The following is a 16504-nucleotide window of genomic DNA, read 5'->3' as shown; positions in this document are numbered from 1 at the left end:
ACGGTATGCAGGCGAAAAACCAGTTTTCAACAGAACTGCTTGTTGTAGGACGGAATACGGGAGCAAGCCGCCTTTCAGCCACAAACCGTATGTTGCCGTTCTGCTTACACAGCAGTCGTTGATCTCACTGAATCAATGGTCAATACTCCGAAGTATTTTCTTTAGCTATCAGCTTTGTGTATACCGGAAACTAGCAAGCATACTACAAAAATATTGTGCTGAGACCAGCTGACTTTGATACTTGTTGAGAATCCTTCCGGCTAGGTTCCTTGAATTGTGCGTCTGTTTTGCTGACTGAGCTGTAATAACAGCCTGTATACCATATTCAGTTGACGTCTTGAATTCCACTTTCCCTGTACGAGGCGGCGTTGTCCAGTTCTTTTCATACTAGATCGTTATTCTTTAGTTGCTTAATCTCCGATCAGTTTCTGCCTGTAGATGTCGCGAACACGGAAAACATCGAGTGCAACGATTGTAGAGCGGGACGCGGTTTCGTCCGGCATTCGTAAGACCCTGCACGCTGCGCTATCCAGCGGGGATTTAAGCGATGTACAGTTGGCCGTCGGGCATGATTACGGGCCTGCCAAGCTCTTTCCAGCGCACAAGTAAGCACTATGGTTCTTAAGAGTTAATGGTGCCTACTGCATACTGTAGACGGGTAAAATCAAAACAGAACTGTTTCTTTGTATAAATGTTTGGCTGGAAAATGACGGTAAAAAGCCAATTTTTCTGTTTAAGCCTTATGCAACATGTCAGTCGCGTAAAAGTTGACGCAATGGTGCTTAGAAAGCAGCAAAGTGCAAATGCGATTCAAAGTTGAATCTGTGGTGTACCAAGTAGGTTATGTCGGTACCGTTTCGCTGCTTTTTAGAACTATTCTGAGCATGTGCAGTCCGGTTTTTCGGGCCATGTTCTATGGCAGTTTGCCCGAGAATTGCGATCGTCCCATTGACGTTCCTGATGTTCATCCGGAAGCCTTTGCCAATATGCTCAGGTAAGTGACGTTGAATAGTTCCTCGTATAGTAATCGTTATTTTAAATTGCACTTTCTTATACATGGTCAATGATTTCAGCTATTTGTACTCTGATCGCGTTGATCTCAATCAGGAGAACGTGTTATCGACGCTATATTGCGCCGACAGATACGATTTGCCGTTGTTGGTCGACGTCTGCTCTCACTTTGTCGTCAGCGACCTCGATGCAAGCAGCTGTCTAAAGTATTTGGACTTGGTAAATGCATTAAGTACAGTACAGAAGGCAGCTTTTCACGAACATTGTCGAACATCTGGCGCGTGATGTTTAGACGGTTAAACTGCATGTTGAGTCCGTCGTGGAGCCCTGCTTAATGATAATAGACGCGCATACCGAAACCGTTCTGCTCCTGGAACCATTCAGCCTGCTGGACAAGGAAACACTGAAGCTAATTCTGCAGCGCGACACTCTACAGGCATCGGAAACCGACATTTATATGGCAGTCGAAAGGTAGATCGTCTTTAAAATTAGATGATGCACCTTTCTTTTAAAAAACCTGGCGGTTAAATTGAAATATTGGGAACTATATCAAGCAGTGTATCTGGTTAAATCTCACTGAATAAAAAGGGATAATGGAAAGTGGTGTAAATTTAATCTGGCTCCTGGTGACTTCTACATGAAAGAGACATTTGAAAGAGGTAGTTTACGTATGACTGTGTGCACTCTTTACCTTGTACAGGTGGGCGGCAGCTGCCTGCGGCCGTAACAACGAGGAGCCAACGGCCACCAACCGGCGTAGAATGTTAGACGAACTATTGTTCCTCGTGCGATTTCCGTTAATGAGCGATAAGGAATTGCTGGATGGGCCCGCTGCGGTGGGGTTAAAAACACGTTGCCGTATTAAGTAGGTACCTATGGTACTTTAATATCGTGCCTGTGCTCGTAGAGTGGGCTGCTACTGCCACCCGAATTATGGGACCTTTACCAGTGCAAATACGCAACAACGCAACCGGCAATTCCATTTTCTGCGCATCCCCGACGAGGTGCGAGTCGTACTGGGCTGACGCATTTGCCGGATCAGAGGTGAGCGTGGAAAATTACGTCTTACGAAGTTTGGGTTGATCTGTTTCCGTAATCGATTCAGTATAACTTTTGCAGTCTGTCGGTACTTGTAACGGTTGTACTGCGACGTGGAAGCGACGGGTCTCTAGGATTCACCACTGGAACGGGGAATCTGGTACGATGGGAGGAATGTCATATTATGTAACTTAAAATTAATTAAGTACTTTCAGTTGAACTGGCTTTTATTAGTTCGATCTTATATTAAAAATGGTGAGTAAAACAACACAAAGATTAATTAAACGAACCTGTAACGAGAAGTGCATTTTCCGAAATTATGGAGGATTATTTGGCCTTAGAAGAGCATAATAAAACCCAGATAGAACGAAAAAAAAGCGTATGGAAGCGCACGAAAACGAAAACTTGCAAAATTCGAGACATACCCGTAACCATTTTTCTCAATAATTTTAGCAGCTTTTCGCATACAGTGGCTTTGCAATGACTGTAGCTGTCTTCAGCATGTCTGGCATATAGTAACAAAAATAATGTATCACTGCGGGAAACTGAACTTATGCTGTTGCTGATTTCAATTTCAAACCGTGAAAACAAAACTGTGAACAACTCATCATGATGAAAGTATATACAGACTGTACTGTTACTCTGCTTTTTAGACGGGACGCTACGGATCGTTTGCTGAAGATCATCTCATTTTTTTGCAAAAGATTATAGCCGGAGGAAGCGCTTACCAAGATGGTATGGAATGGGTTGTATAGTGACGTTAACCAATAAAGTATTTCCTCCGTTGGCAGACGATGACAGTTTATAGTCCTAAATTGTGGGTTGATACTACTGTATAATATTGCTAAACTGTATAATATTGCTGTATAATACTGTATAGTACTCACCTAAAACATTTATAACACTTAAGTAGTACATAAAACATAAAAACGTACTTAAAAGTTAAAACACGTACTTATGGTACGACTACTATAACGTCTACAAATTAATGTAGATTAAGTTTGCTTGTAGGTTGTAGCAAAGGCATCTTTTTCATTCTGCAGGTCGCTTGCAGCACGGCGATCGCATTTTCCGGGTGAACGGGGAGGAAGTGGTCAGTTATGACCACGCGATCAATATGATACGCAACACCGGAAACTTCGTGGTTTTAGACATTCTCCGTGACAATCCCTTGTGTTTTTCTAATCATTAACATCTCCATGAAGACAGTGAATGGCTAATTGTTTCTCAGTTCTTCTTAATTTCATCGTCGGGAAATCGGAGCTGAAAGAATGTGTTACCAGTTATTATACGAACTGTTTTCAGTATCTCCAAACGGGAACAACAAGCAGTTTCTATCTATCTACCTGTGCTGGATTTTGTCATCCGTTTATTTTCTCGGAGTCTGAGATAGCGTTTTCATTAAAACTATCGTTAAATTTTTAGCATATCACCGAGGCAAAATGACTGTGACACTTCTGTAGGACAGAATATCGGAAACGTACCAGGAATACTGTACTACTCTAGTATAATATTACTCTCTGTACATGAATGACACACCCAGTTTTATTGACGGTATATCCCAGACGCCGTCTATGCGATGCAAGCCACGTGACAGTGAGCGTGTCTGATGGCGGATGCGGGACCGCGTTTCCATGGAATACGAGTAGCGGAAGGCATGGGCGGCGAGTACTGTAACTGCAGCACGATTCTTCAAATAAAGATATTACAATATACATAATAATATCTCTGATTGGGTTGGAGGTCACGAAATATCTTAAGGAGATTACATCGTCTGCCTCAGATGATCTTAATGATCTTGTAATTGTTTGTCTGCTTACCTGACGTTAACGGATCATCGCCGCGCCGGAGGAAGCGTCGAGAAGGATGGTATAAAGCAAAGAAACACATATGCAAAACAAAATAGCTACGCGTTGCGTTCTATCCGTACAGCTTTCCGCCTCCGTCGGTAGAGTCGGCCGTTTGGTTCACGCAGCAGTCATATCGATCGTACTGAATCATAACAGTCTCTATTCTAAAATAGGCTAAAAAGATGTATAAACATACAGTAAATGAGTGGATCACTGTGTATGTAAGCCGACAATTTGAACTTTGAAGTATGTACCGTGCTGAATAATCTGCCTTCGCTGCTTGTTGAATACCTTCCGTGTTGAGTTCCTGTAATTGTTGGTCTGTTTCGCTGACGGAGCCGTTAATAATACTCGATGTACAGTGTTAGTGTAAGCTGCAATTTCCTACTGCGAGCTGATGTTATTAATTTTTCTTCAAAACAAAATCAATTTTTTCGCCATTGTTGTCATAGACTAATTTCGATCCGTACATGTCGCGAACGTCAAGAACATCGAATGCCACACACGTGGAGCGCGAACCAGATACTTCCGGCATCCGGCAATCCTTGAAGGCTGCGTTAATCAGCGGGGATTTGAGTGATGTGCAGTTGGCCGTCGGGCGCGACTACGGCCCCGTTAAAACCTTTTCAGCGCACAAGTAAGCCTGTTAAGCTTACCGAGTCTTCTGCCCGATGCAAACGACCCGAAAGGTTCTATTTTTATCGGTTTGTAGGAATATTCTGAGCATACGCAGTCCGGTTTTTCGGGCCATGTTCTATGGCAGCCTGCCAGAGTCTTGTGATCGTCCAATTGAGGTTCCCGATGTCCATCCCACAGCCTTTGCTAATATGCTCAGGTAAACGGCGTTTACGCTTTCTAGTAACAGGAATCCATGGGCAAGAATTCCGTATACATGTCTACTTCTTTCAGCTATTTGTACGCTGACCGCGTTGACCTGAACAACGAGAGCGTGGTGCCAACCCTGTACTGCGCCGACAGATACGATATACCGTTGCTGGTCGATATCTGCTCCCAGTATGTGTTAAGCGACCTCGATGAGGAGAGCTGCCTAATGTATCTCGATATGGTACGCTTTTTACGCCCGCTTTTTACGTTATCCCCATTTAACGGGATTAACACACGGTGCCTTTCGGCTAGTACCGGTAAGGTTTATTCCCTGTTTTCTAATGGAATTTAGACGATTAACTGGCATGCCGGCACCTTCGTGGAGCCATGCTTAATGGTGATCGACGCGCACACCGAAAGTGTTCTCCTTTCCAAACAATTCAGCCAGCTCGAGAAGAATACACTGGAGTTAATTTTGCAGCGCAGCACACTACAGGCAATGGAAAACGACATTTACAAGGCAGTGGAAAAGTTGGTGCCCCTGTTTATTACTTGGATATTAATTATTTTAATTATTGACAAACCTGGAAACTGTATTAAATGGCTCCATGTAGAGGTTTACTTAAGATTATAATGTCGGTTTCTAAGGCCTTTTGCTTCTGATTCGGCGAACTGATCATGATCCAAATCGTGAATCGATTTCATGAAGCCTGTGATTACGGGTGCCTGTCTTGCAGGTGGGCGACAGCTTGCTGCGTCCGTAGCAAAGAGGAGCCGACGGCTACCAACCGGCGTCGAGTACTTGGGGAACTACTCTCCCTCGTACGATTTCCGCTTATGAGCGATCAAGAGCTGCTGGACGGACCCGCTGCGGTAACCCAGCAGCATGTTTCAGTCGCAAGATGTGATGCATGTTTTCTCATTTCTCATGATTTCCTTATCTTTCCTATTTTCTACCTTCTTAACAACTGTCTTCTCTTTTCTCCCTGTTACGCTTCTCATTTTCCCGAACTCATTCAGTAATTTTAGATACTCCCGGGCGCGCTACGATACAGACAATACGGTTCATACTCACACTACTTTGTTACTATGGTTTTAGAGTGGACTATTGCTGCCAGCCGAATTGTGGGACATTTACCGGTACAGACACGCTGCAACACCACCAGAGATACCGTTTTCAGCGCAGCCAAGGGAAAGTCTAAATCGTATTATGATGTTGCATTTGCCGGATGAAATAATTCAAGGTCCAGCAATGGTCGAGCAGCGGTGCGCGCGTAAAATTACAGTTTGTCCAGCGGTTCTTGACTTCTCGTTGCTGTGATGCCCGTGGTACAGCAATGATGAAATACTACGGTCAGATGTGATCTTTGACCTTTGTAGTCTGCTGGGGCTCGTAACGATCGTGCTGCGACGTGGAGATGATCGGGGCCTAGGATTCACCATTGTAGGTGTCCTCCTATCGGCATCATTTTTTAATTTAAAAATAATTTCGGAAATCCTTAAATATACGGAAAATGCTACTAGTTTGATTATATTTCGGGGGCGCCGTAGTAATTATGTCCCTTTTAGAGTGATGGTGCATAAGTAACGGATAGTAACCAGACTTTGTTTTTGATGCAAGTCAGTAAGGCAATGCGTTTAAATCTTTTCTCCATTCTCTACTTCTACTGCGGGTTGATTAGAATCATTAGATGTCAAGCGCTTAATCATCTCAATCTACACGATAAATAGGTCTAGTCATAAAGACGTAACTGTTTTTAGTCTGGAGGATACGAATCGGGCAGTAAAGCTAAGCCCATCGTTGTGGAAAAAATCCCAGCCGGAGGACAAGCCTATCAAGATGGTAACAGCGGCTGCTGTGCAATGTTAACCAGTAAGACGTTTCCGTTTGCAGCATCCACACATAACCACTTCATCATTCTAAACTGTAGAATAAAATTACCGACAACAATTATACATCGTAGGAAAAACTGCTAGAGCTGAAGAAGGAAACACATTACATGAAGGTCATACTGCTAGGAAATAACAGACAGAGCAGTTCATTAACATCACACACGAAATTACGTCTATAAGGGAGCCTTTAATTTTTCAGGTCGTTTGCAGCACGGCGATCGCATTATTCGGGTGAACGGAGAGAGCTTACTAGCGGCTACCCATAACGACGCGGTCAGTGTAATCCGCAAAGCCGGAAACTTTCTGGTCCTGGACATTCTCCGTGAAAAGCTTTTGGGTTCTAATCAGCATTAATTCCTTCGCCAATCCCAGTGAATTCTTGGAACTCTGGCTTTTATGATTCATAAACTACTTGTCAAATTTAATTTGGTTTTAATTTCTCCACACCTGTTGAATGAAATGAATACGCCATAGTCATTAGCTATTTTATCTACTGGAATTTGTTAATTTTTGGGTAATCCAAGAATATTCTTAGACTGAATGATTTACTTTGGCAAAAACAAAATGGACATCGCTTAAAAACTGAAGGTCCCACTTTGCTGGTCTCGACCCTTGGAGGCACTTCCGCTGTCATTTTGTCACAGAGCAGTAAACAGGCCGGTAGAGACTAGAAAGTTAGAGATCACACTGGATCAACAGTTTCAACGGAATGACCGCATCGGCTACTTGTGTTATTGTGTACTATTTTAACGTCCGCATACAATCTGGAGCCAGACCCAATCCGAGTCAGCAGACACGTTACATTAAAAATAGAAAAGCATGAATCAGCAAATAACACATAAGTATCTGCATTTGTAATGAAATAATAGGATCGGTGTGAAAAAGCGTTTTCAGCGACATTATTTCCCGTGCATGTCAGTAAATCGACCGAACAGAATTTGACTAGCTTCCGTTGGGATGCAACAATAGCATGGAAGTTACTAACACTATCTAATTACTACCTCAATGAATATTAATCTAAAAAAACTGCTTAACAGAAAACCCATTACAAAATCAATCGTATCTCGTCTTTAAATCGTCGTCCGACCGAAATCTGGCGCAGTTGATGCGTATATTTCTGCGCCCGCTACGAATACAGAAGTGAAAGTGTATTAAAGAGACCCAATGACAGTAAACATCCTGCAAACCTCAGAGACCTATGTTAGTCTAGGAGCCGGCTGAAGTAAGTGTAGTTCCCGACTTGAAGCGGCCTATCGCAGAAGTAGGAGCCACTGGTGACTGATGGCATGTGATAGATGTGATTGTAGTTGCGTGACGTTAAGCGGCTATACTGGTGGCTGCCGGAAAAGGGTTCCTCCGTGAGACCGCAGTAGCGGAAGGCATGGGCGGCTAGTCTGGAAAGCGGCGCTTGCAGCTGCCCGGTTACCGGTTCATGCAGCCTGCAGAGATGGAAGCTCATTAAAGTAGAGTTTACATGTGCCTACTGCAAAACATTTGAAAACAATCACAGTTTTATTCCGTCAGACTGCGAAGCCAGTCTGACCGCCGGTTTTTGTGTTCGAGGCTTCGCACTGCCACTCGCATGAGTACTCGTATGCTTTGTATAAACAAGGACACTTTTCTGGTCTTTCAGTGGTCAACAATAATAAGGTTCTATTTTAGCGGTGTACAGGATTGTGCTGTTCTAAATGCTACTTCCATTGGCACCTATGGCACGGTTAGTACACGCTAAATTTTTTCAGGCATGTGTTTTTAGTTGTATGATTTGTATCCATAGTATCCCACCGTATTCCACAGTATCCTCTGCGTAAGTTTCATGTATCCCCCAAATTTTCTACTTTGTTTTAGTTACTGCAGTATCCCACTGTTTGATACGGTGGGATACTGGCTACATCACTTAGGGTATTCTGCACGTATTGCAAATATTGTTAATGGTCATTCTTTTTACGTAATTAGCGTATCTCATAGTATCCCCACGGTATCCTTTGCGTATCCTCCATGTATCCCGTAACCCCGTTATTTTGTTTTCTTAGTGTTCTTAGGTTTTAGGTTTCTTAGGTTTTTTAACGGGGTTCTTGTGGGATACATAGATGATACTGCAGAGATACGGAGGGATACGGCAACAATCAAACAGAAGTAAACAATTATAATTAAGGAAACATGAGGGATACCTAGAAGATACTGTGGGATACGGCGGGATACTGTGGGTACATGCCAAAAAAATGCCTCGAAAAATTTAACGTGTACAAAGTCGTCCATATCTATCCAGTGGTGCTCATTATTTTTTTAAAAGAGGTGGAGATACGAGTACGTACAACTTGAGTAGGTGTACAAGCCGACTGTGGAATGGGTGTACGGCACTTGTCATAATCGCGTGGTAGGCTTCGTTAATGTCGTCCCATTCAGAGGCGGTCAGTTCGGGGCAGTTGGCGTCCAAAATTCTCAGGAATTGCTGCAGCCGATCGGCTTTGTTAGGCGTGCAATGCAGCGCGGCGTTGTCCACCACGATCTCGTCATCCTCTGGGAATCTGGTTGTGGACGACCATAATCTGGCGATGGAACGGAAGGGAGTCGGAATAGTGACGTCGCGTAAGTACAGTACATGGCACGCCAGGGATAAGTGACTGAGATTGGCCCACTTCAGCTGCTTCTTTTCCCCGTAGATTTCTCCTGCTTCGCGAATACATCGGACATTCTTCAACACGATCATCGGCAGACAAATACGTTTTAGCGACACAAACCGATATATACACAATTCCAAATCAGAGTCCACACTGCCGTTCACCAGCATAAGGGACACGGTGGATGTCGTCACGGCATGGTCGAGGACGTTGATCAGATGGGTCCGGTTGTATGTTCGCTCCTGACCGCTTGTACAATCTGGTAATAAATTTCTCAAGTCGACCGCCACGTGTTGGTATGGCAGGTGACTGTTTAAAATGTCGTACCAGATCTGGCAGACTCTGCAATTAAATTACAGTTTCACGTAATGGCACGGTTTATACACGTTAACTTTTTCTGGGCATGTAATTCGGCATGATTGTATCCGCGGTATCCCACCGGATTCACCTCATCCCGCCATTATCTTCAACTTGAAATTTTCAAAAAGCTTGCTTGAATCGTTTTCTTACAATTAGGTCGAAAAAGAAATCAGGGACGAAGTGAAATACTGATTTATTTTTCGACCGAATTGCAAGAAAATGCTTCAAGCTTTTATTAAAAATTTCAAGTACTCTGTAAAGAGTACATCTGACGGCCGGATACTTTTGAAGGTAATACGCATACAAACACCACTTGCTATTTTGCACCTATTGCGGTGCTTTTAAGTATTTTCTTGTCATTGATTGAAATCATTCTTTGTGTGTATGTCATTACCCTATCTCACAGTATACTCCATGTACGGTACATCTGATTTACGGAAATTACCTTTGGGCGCTAACGACGCTGTGGAAGTCTTGAATATCCAGCACAATCCGTTCTTGTAATTCGTATGGCAACATTCCCAAGGACGTAGAATGGGTTTGGCGAACGTCAGCATTGTCGAAGCCCGGGAAAACTCCGGGCGGATTAGCGTGGCAATGATAGGACCTGAAGACCAGACCATCCAGATACTTCCCGCCCAGGATGCCTGGTTTGATGTTCGTATAGACACAGTGGACGCACTCGGCATCCACCCAGATGCGCACTACTTTCATCCAAGGAATATCGTTCAACGCCCGTAGCAGACGTTGCAGATCAACATCTTCCGCTTTTTTTCCAGGAATCAGACGAGCCGTTTGTTCCCGCAACAGCTGACAGTATCTTTGAACGGACAGTGACTCATCAGTAGGGAGATAATTTTGCGGATACTTTGGCACCCCGCGCAGTTGAATGGGACGGATGAATTTCCGAATGGGAACAGCGCGTTCCGGGGGTACAGTTTCTACATAGATGAGACCGGAATCGGCGTAGCAATCGGGAGAGATAATTCGCACCGGTTGGAATACAAAGGGTTGGTCGGAGCTCAGCCGCAGCGCAGCTGAGACCGGGGCTTTCAGGTTAACCTCGTAGCTCCTTATGTTACGATGCCGGCGGACTTTCCCGAAAGGCACCCAACGGGGTGGGTGACTGCGACAGACAAAATCCACCAGTACGCGACACCCTGGCCAGTCCACATCGCACACATAGCCTAAAGATAATTGTCCCGCTGCGCCTTCGTATACAACGGGATGTAGCTTTTTCCCCAAGATTTGCCGATAGTTGCTATCCGCGGGGATGGTGTCAAGGTCGCCGTGTTCGGGAAAAAGCTCGAGGGCATATGTGTCATTGCTTGGGATGTCCTTACTGCGCAATAGTGGCAGCGGCAGCGATTTCCAGGGCTTATGGATCCACTGAGCGAAACGTGCTTGGATCGATTGTGCTGGCGTTCCGTGACTGGCCATTGCGGGCAGTAAGATACCGTAGCTCAGATCTTTATGGCAACGGTGATAGATTTCATCTGATTCCCTTCGGCCAGGTTTAAAATGCTTTGTGCGTACATCACAGCAGGTTTATGGGTCACCTGCTGCCGGGATGAAATATTAAACATTAAGCTAATAAACTATTAGCAACAGTTTTCCGAAGCAGACTTTTCCTGCTAGGCAGATGATAAAGAACTAACTGGTAACCGAGACTGTGATCTACTCGACAGCTTATTTGGTTGTCTGGATCGATGAGTTTTCTACACTGCCAGAACGAGCATGCATATACGTTGTGTCAGCTGCTCAGCTACCAAGCCGATCGATAAGTTCTGAGAGCAGTCGGGCACATCAACTTGATGCGCATGAATCATGATCATGAGACGCGGCGAATTGAGATTAGCAAGCAAGGAGACGAGGACGGAAGGAGGAAGCGTGCGGTAAGGTTTCAACACAATTAAATTTATGCAGGAACAGAAAAAATATCTATCTATCCCGGCGCCAGGATAACTAAACATTGCGCTAACCAGCTAGGCGTCTGCGCTGTACACTTGGCCGTCGGGCATGATTAAGGATCCGCCAGATCTTTTCAGCGCGCAAGTAATTGTCATAGTGTATTTATTGCAGCATTTGCAGGTGCCCCTGATGTCGGCCTGGTTGTCTCTGTTTACGGTGTTTTGGTGTTTCTATGTTTACACATAACGGCGCGGGTAAACATACGCAAAAAAGACTTAGTATTTCGTTTTCGTATCGTTTGTCAGTTACTTCCGGGCAAGCAAGCGTACTTGTTTGGCGCCTTGAAAAACCTAGTGGTCGGATTGACACAATTATTCTGAATATCCGGAACGTATTAAACAGTCAAATTCGGTGTTTGGCGAACCTCGAAGAACACAAAGCGCTACAAACTGCAGTGGATAAAAGATCGATCTGGCTGTCAATCTTTGTGCATATGGTGACCTCCACCAAAAACGTCGCCAACGTTGCTCAGAATATGGTAACTTTATTGGTCAAATCATACTTGGGGGCAAAGTAAAGAAAGAAACATGTATACTACAACAAGAAAATCTCATTTAATTTATCCAGCCCTTCCATCGTGCCAAGCACTGACGCCGCGTTACCCCGCTGAATCTCTATCGACAAGCGCTGTCTTAAAAATTCATGCGAGCGTGCTTCGCCAGTTTGCTGCTGAAGTCTCTTCCCCAGTTCTTTGATAAATGCGATTGCTGACGGTCCCCATGGACCCATGGTTTCAAAGGCAATTGGAACGAATAGGTAACGGCCAGCTAGGTAAATATAGAGTCTGGATTTCTTATCCTCAGCTTGCACGGCGGCCGCTCCCACTGTGGTCGAAGTTGCTTTGACATGTGATGGCGCAACCGTGTCTACACATGTCACGTCCCATGCGAGACACAGCCCGCGTTTCCATGCAAATGTCGTGCAACCGTCTGGGCGGCGTTCCGTAGTGTGAGAGGTTCCACGCGGCTCCAGTTTTGCGGGCACACCGGCGGACACACATCCTCGGCAGATGATACTGTTAAGCCCGCCGTGGCGCGGGTGCCTTCCGGCGGAGAAAACACATGACAGCCCGTGGTGACCGTAACCATCCACGGGTTTGAGACATTTGACGCAGTCGTGAGGTTCACAGATCGTAGCGCCGAGGCGGAGACCAACGCTGATCTTCAATTCGTCGTCGCCCAGCAGGTTACCAATGTGAGCGGATGGCAGGGCGTTCAACCAGATCCCAGCTTCAGGTCTGGACTGAGCAAGCAGGCGCGCTGTATTTAGCTCGTCACCCTGAAACACCTCGAGCAGGGAGGAGAGGGAAACGTTGCATAATGGCAAGTCCCAAGCCTTTTGGGACTTCCGGTATGCTAACTCTGGAATCTCAGGCTGGCGGGCTTTCAGTTTTTATGACTCCACTGCACCAGAAACATCGACAACACCGTGGTCAGGCAGTAATGAAGAGAGCAAGCCGGATACGGAATGAATCGAAGCCAAGAAGGCTGGTAAAGATAATTCTTCCGACCGACGAATGCCAATTCCACCTCTGCTAACCGGGAGGGTTGCCTGACGCCAAGGCGGGTAGTCGTTGTGGTTGGTTCGTACGTTCGACAAATTCTGCTCAGATTTCAAGGAAGTGCTAATCTTGAGTCATTCTCAGTAGCGCCAGTTAAAACGATTTCAAATGTCTCTGATGAGACGGAAAATAATTGCACGTTAAAGAAGCCAGTGTTTGTTCAAACTTTAAGAAAAAAATAAAGTGTGCCGGTGCGCCCCAAGAGCAAAGCCAGATTTTTTCGGGTGATAATTGATAATCAAAAGTGCTCTGAACGAACGTTATCTACTAGAGATTTACTTAAATCGCGCACTGGTTCCTAGTACGAAATAAACAGTACCGGTAACTGAGCGCTTTCTAGGTTTATTGGCTTACGTCCAATGGTAAAACGTTTACTCTTCCAGATACTTCATTACAGATTCAAAAAGACTCATAAATTCGCAGAACCAGTTTGCTTCGCGGGATGTCTGGGGATCTTCCAAATTTCAGACAACAGAAAATCTGGTAACAAGGGCATGAAAAGGCAAAAAGATATGCATGACCAGCATGACCACAGAATAAAACACACAGGAGTCGATAGGACCATCCACTAACGTCTAACGATGGACTAATCCAATGATGCAGACTAATCCAATAATTAGTCAGACGAATCCAATGAGGCAGCACACGGGATTGTGTGCCGCAACGCCACTGTTGCCTTGTGAAGGCAGTCGCAATATTAGCAACGAAGATTTCACTCTTTCTAATGGCATCCTCGCAAAACCGGGACTGGACAAAATTGCTGCCAGTTATACGAGCTGTTTTGGGATATCTACAAATGGAAACAAACGGCTTTTATCTACCAAGTTTCTGACCCAGTTTTCCTGGGAAACCCGACAATGCGTACTTCACATTATCTTTTTTTTGAATTTATTTTTAACCTGCCATCGAGATAGGACGACCGTGGCATTCTCGTAAGACATAATAATTATAACAATTTACCTAGAAAACTACGTGAAATATACGACACTAAATTTCAGTACCGGTATATCCCAGACGCCGTTCATGTGATATGGGTCACGTGACACTAAGCGTGTCTGATGGCGGCTGCTTGAATTTGAGGACATCTCCATGGGATACGAGTAGCGGAAGGCGTGGGCGGCGAGTCTGCATAGCGGTGGTTGCAGCTCCCGGGTCACCGGTTCGTTCAGTCTGAAGGCAGCAGCTCGCTAAGTTAGTGTACATATAACGATGCAATTTAGGACATAATTCCCCGCTCTGTCGGACGGCCAGCTCACCAAGTTTTTAATCATAAACCGGAGGCTTAATTACTTCATTATTATTCTGCTTTCGGTATTTGTGTTCATCTTATGGTAGAAACGGGGGCAGAAAATACTTACAACGTAAGCATAAGCCACAGTCGGTCGTGCAACCGATGGTCTTTACGTATGATTATCTTATGGCAGGCTTCGTTAATGCCGATTACGTCCCTCGTGGGCAGTTCCGGACAACCAGCGTTCAAAATTTGCAGGAAATGCCACATACGATCCGCTTCACTGCGAGCGCAGTTTAGCGCGGCTTTTTCCACGAAAACATCGACGTCTTCTCGGAAATCTGCCGGTGCGCACCACAACCCGGCAATGGGCCCGAAGAGGCTGGGAATCGTGACGCCACGCAAACGCAACACTTGACAAGCCTGCATCAAGTAACTGAGGTTGGCCCATTTCAACCGTCGCTCCTCGTGGTTTTGTGCCAAGGAGCGAAAGCAGCGAATATTCTTTAAAACGATTATCGGCAGTTGGGTGACCTTAATGGATAGAAACTGAAAGATATAGAGATCCAGTTCCGCGGTTAGATTGCCGTTTAGCAGCGTCAGCGACACCGTGGCCGCGGTTACGACGTTGTCGAGGACATTCAGCAGATGGGTGCGGCTGTACTTTCGCTCTCGATTGCTTGAACTATTGGGTAGTAAATTAGTCAGGTCGACGGCGACATGTGGGTTGCAGCGGCGACCGTTAAGAATGGTGTGCCAAGTTTTACATACTCTGCAACAAGCACAGCTTATTTTAGCCTGAAAAGTTATTTGTATAATCGAAGATTACTGCCATAATCTATCCCATTACTTCAATTAAATGCTTCATCGGCATTTGTACAGGTAATGATCGGTAAAAACGTTGGGCATAAAATAAGTTGTTGCAGTTGCTGGGACTTACTTTTTAACGCTGACGACGCTGTGAATGTCATGGATTTGCAGCATGATCCCCTCGTGCAGTTCAAGTGGCAGCATTCCGAGGGTTACGGAACGGCTTATGTTAGTGTTTCTAGTGTTAGTGCTGCAGGAACGCGGTGGTGAGTCGAGCTGAACAGTCTGACGCCACTTGCACATGTGGACCAAATGCTCTAGATACGCTTGATCAAAAACACCCGGTTTATGTATTGTGTAGACACAGTGGATGCCTTTGGTGTCCACCTTTATCCGCACAACTTTTATCCAAGAAATGTCGTTTAAATCTCGCAGCAAGTGCTGTAAATCAATCGTTGCCGCACCCAGACAGGAATCGAGACGCGCCGTTTGCTTCTGCAGCAGACGACAGTATCCGACAACGGCAGAGAGAGACTCGTCTGTTTCGTGGTGGTGATGATGTTCCGGATAATCCGCCACAACGCGCACCTGTACTGGATGAACAAATTTCCGAATAACGCCACCACCGCCCGGCATCGTTGTTTCCACACATACAGGACCAATACCGCCGTAGCTATCCGCAGCCGAGGGTACAATGATTCGCGCCGGTTGGAACACGTACGGTTGGTCTGAGTTCGGCCGCAACGCGACTGTTACTCCAGTACGGTGACGGATCTCTCTAGTTAATACTGCAGGCTTATGCGGGCGCACTTTCCCAACGGGTACCCATTGGGGCGGCCGGTTATGACAGGCGAAATCCACTAGGACGCAACATCGTTCCCAGTCTACGTCGCACAAATAGCCCAGAGAAAATTGTCCCGGTGCAAATTCATGGACAACTGGTTCCAGATTTTTCCCCACGACTTGGCAGCAGTCGCTGTCTTCGGCGATGGGTTCCCGGGCAGCGGCGAAATGGTCTACTCGGATAGTGTCCCTGTTGCGTTGTCTGGCGAATGACAGGGATTTCCAACGCTTTTGAATCCAGCGACTGAAACGCGCTTTGACTGAGTGCGGTGCTGTGCCTTGACTGGCCATTTTCAACACTTAACCAGATAATGTCTGAGAGAACGCCGATAGGAGACGTATTTTAAACCGAGTTCGCTGATCATGAGGAGCCCAATGGCTGGTTGAGGCTTAGTCTAGAGTAGAGCTTCCCTGGTTTGCGTAGGTCTTTGATCGTTGCACTCACAGCGAGTGCAGGCTGTGTCGGCTGCGTAGCCCGTTAATCGATAAT

General features: G+C 45.5%; 4 protein-coding genes across 6 annotated transcripts; 2 read left to right on the top strand and 2 right to left on the bottom strand.

Annotated features, from left to right (window-relative positions):
* Positions 1-370: 370 nt before the first annotated feature.
* LOC129596726 (BTB/POZ domain-containing protein 6-B-like) lies at positions 371-3390 on the top strand. Its single transcript, XM_055494073.1, has 9 exons — positions 371-605; positions 872-994; positions 1074-1230; positions 1304-1482; positions 1712-1847; positions 1919-2055; positions 2131-2209; positions 2703-2784; positions 3093-3390. Exons 1-9 carry the CDS (start codon positions 439-441, stop codon positions 3239-3241), a joined length of 1209 nt encoding a protein of 402 aa, XP_055350048.1. The 5' UTR covers positions 371-438; the 3' UTR covers positions 3242-3390.
* Positions 3391-4132: 742 nt separating this feature from the next.
* On the top strand, positions 4133-7081 carry LOC129596757 (BTB/POZ domain-containing protein 6-B-like). The gene is made up of 10 exons (XM_055494108.1): positions 4133-4268; positions 4352-4536; positions 4612-4734; positions 4809-4965; positions 5077-5255; positions 5462-5597; positions 5824-5990; positions 6105-6168; positions 6486-6567; positions 6817-7081. Exons 1-10 carry the CDS (start codon positions 4254-4256, stop codon positions 6969-6971), a joined length of 1263 nt encoding a protein of 420 aa, XP_055350083.1. The 5' UTR covers positions 4133-4253; the 3' UTR covers positions 6972-7081.
* A 281-nt stretch (positions 7082-7362) lies between these two features.
* Positions 7363-11287, bottom strand: LOC129596696 (uncharacterized). 3 transcript variants are annotated; one of them, XM_055494040.1, is made up of 4 exons: positions 10044-11287; positions 8933-9580; positions 7805-8056; positions 7363-7743 (listed from the first exon to the last, which is right to left on the bottom strand). In XM_055494040.1, exons 1-3 carry the CDS (start codon positions 11036-11038, stop codon positions 7819-7821), a joined length of 1881 nt encoding a protein of 626 aa, XP_055350015.1. In that variant the 5' UTR covers positions 11039-11287; the 3' UTR covers positions 7363-7743; positions 7805-7818. The 3 variants fall into 3 exon arrangements, with proteins under 3 accessions (XP_055350015.1, XP_055350014.1, XP_055350013.1); XM_055494039.1 differs by having other exon boundaries at positions 7814-8056; XM_055494038.1 differs by having other exon boundaries at positions 7363-8056.
* A 2344-nt stretch (positions 11288-13631) lies between these two features.
* On the bottom strand, positions 13632-16376 carry LOC129596750 (uncharacterized). The gene is made up of 4 exons (XM_055494100.1): positions 15302-16376; positions 14489-15133; positions 14132-14300; positions 13632-13920 (listed from the first exon to the last, which is right to left on the bottom strand). The coding sequence occupies exons 1-4, from the start codon at positions 16303-16305 to the stop codon at positions 13852-13854; spliced, it is 1887 nt and encodes a 628-aa protein (XP_055350075.1). The 5' UTR covers positions 16306-16376; the 3' UTR covers positions 13632-13851.
* Positions 16377-16504: the final 128 nt, after the last annotated feature.

Source organism: Paramacrobiotus metropolitanus, unplaced genomic scaffold (assembly GCF_019649055.1).
Source record: "Paramacrobiotus metropolitanus isolate TYO unplaced genomic scaffold, Prichtersi_v1.0 Parri_scaffold0000094, whole genome shotgun sequence".
Lineage (NCBI taxonomy): Eukaryota > Metazoa > Tardigrada > Eutardigrada > Parachela > Macrobiotidae > Paramacrobiotus > Paramacrobiotus metropolitanus.
Note: the sequence above shows the minus strand (reverse complement) of the source record. Positions and strands in the feature narration are given on the sequence as shown.

What these genes read in the sequence shown, in the direction of transcription:
- LOC129596726 (XM_055494073.1), top strand. Translation starts at nt 439, where the DNA reads ATGTCGCGAACACGGAAAACATCGAGTGCAACGATTGTAGAGCGGGAC. An exon ending in AAGCTCTTTCCAGCGCACAA is followed by an intron (nt 606 to 871) that starts GTAAGCACTATG and finishes GCTGCTTTTTAG; the next exon opens with AACTATTCTGAGCATGTGCA. An exon ending in AGGAAGCGCTTACCAAGATG is followed by an intron (nt 2,785 to 3,092) that starts GTATGGAATGGG and finishes TTCATTCTGCAG; the next exon opens with GTCGCTTGCAGCACGGCGAT.
- LOC129596757 (XM_055494108.1), top strand. An exon ending in GGGGCCTAGGATTCACCATT is followed by an intron (nt 6,169 to 6,485) that starts GTAGGTGTCCTC and finishes AACTGTTTTTAG; the next exon opens with TCTGGAGGATACGAATCGGG. An exon ending in AGGACAAGCCTATCAAGATG is followed by an intron (nt 6,568 to 6,816) that starts GTAACAGCGGCT and finishes TTAATTTTTCAG; the next exon opens with GTCGTTTGCAGCACGGCGAT.
- LOC129596696 (XM_055494038.1), bottom strand. Translation starts at nt 11,038, where the DNA reads ATGGCCAGTCACGGAACGCCAGCACAATCGATCCAAGCACGTTTCGCT. An exon ending in AGCGTCGTTAGCGCCCAAAG is followed by an intron (nt 9,581 to 10,043) that starts GTAATTTCCGTA and finishes ATTTAATTGCAG; the next exon opens with AGTCTGCCAGATCTGGTACG. An exon ending in CTTGTACACCTACTCAAGTT is followed by an intron (nt 8,057 to 8,932) that starts GTACGTACTCGT and finishes CCATCTCTGCAG; the next exon opens with GCTGCATGAACCGGTAACCG.
- LOC129596750 (XM_055494100.1), bottom strand. Translation starts at nt 16,305, where the DNA reads ATGGCCAGTCAAGGCACAGCACCGCACTCAGTCAAAGCGCGTTTCAGT. An exon ending in AGCGTCGTCAGCGTTAAAAA is followed by an intron (nt 15,134 to 15,301) that starts GTAAGTCCCAGC and finishes TGCTTGTTGCAG; the next exon opens with AGTATGTAAAACTTGGCACA. An exon ending in ACGGCGTCTGGGATATACCG is followed by an intron (nt 13,921 to 14,131) that starts GTACTGAAATTT and finishes TTCCATTTGTAG; the next exon opens with ATATCCCAAAACAGCTCGTA.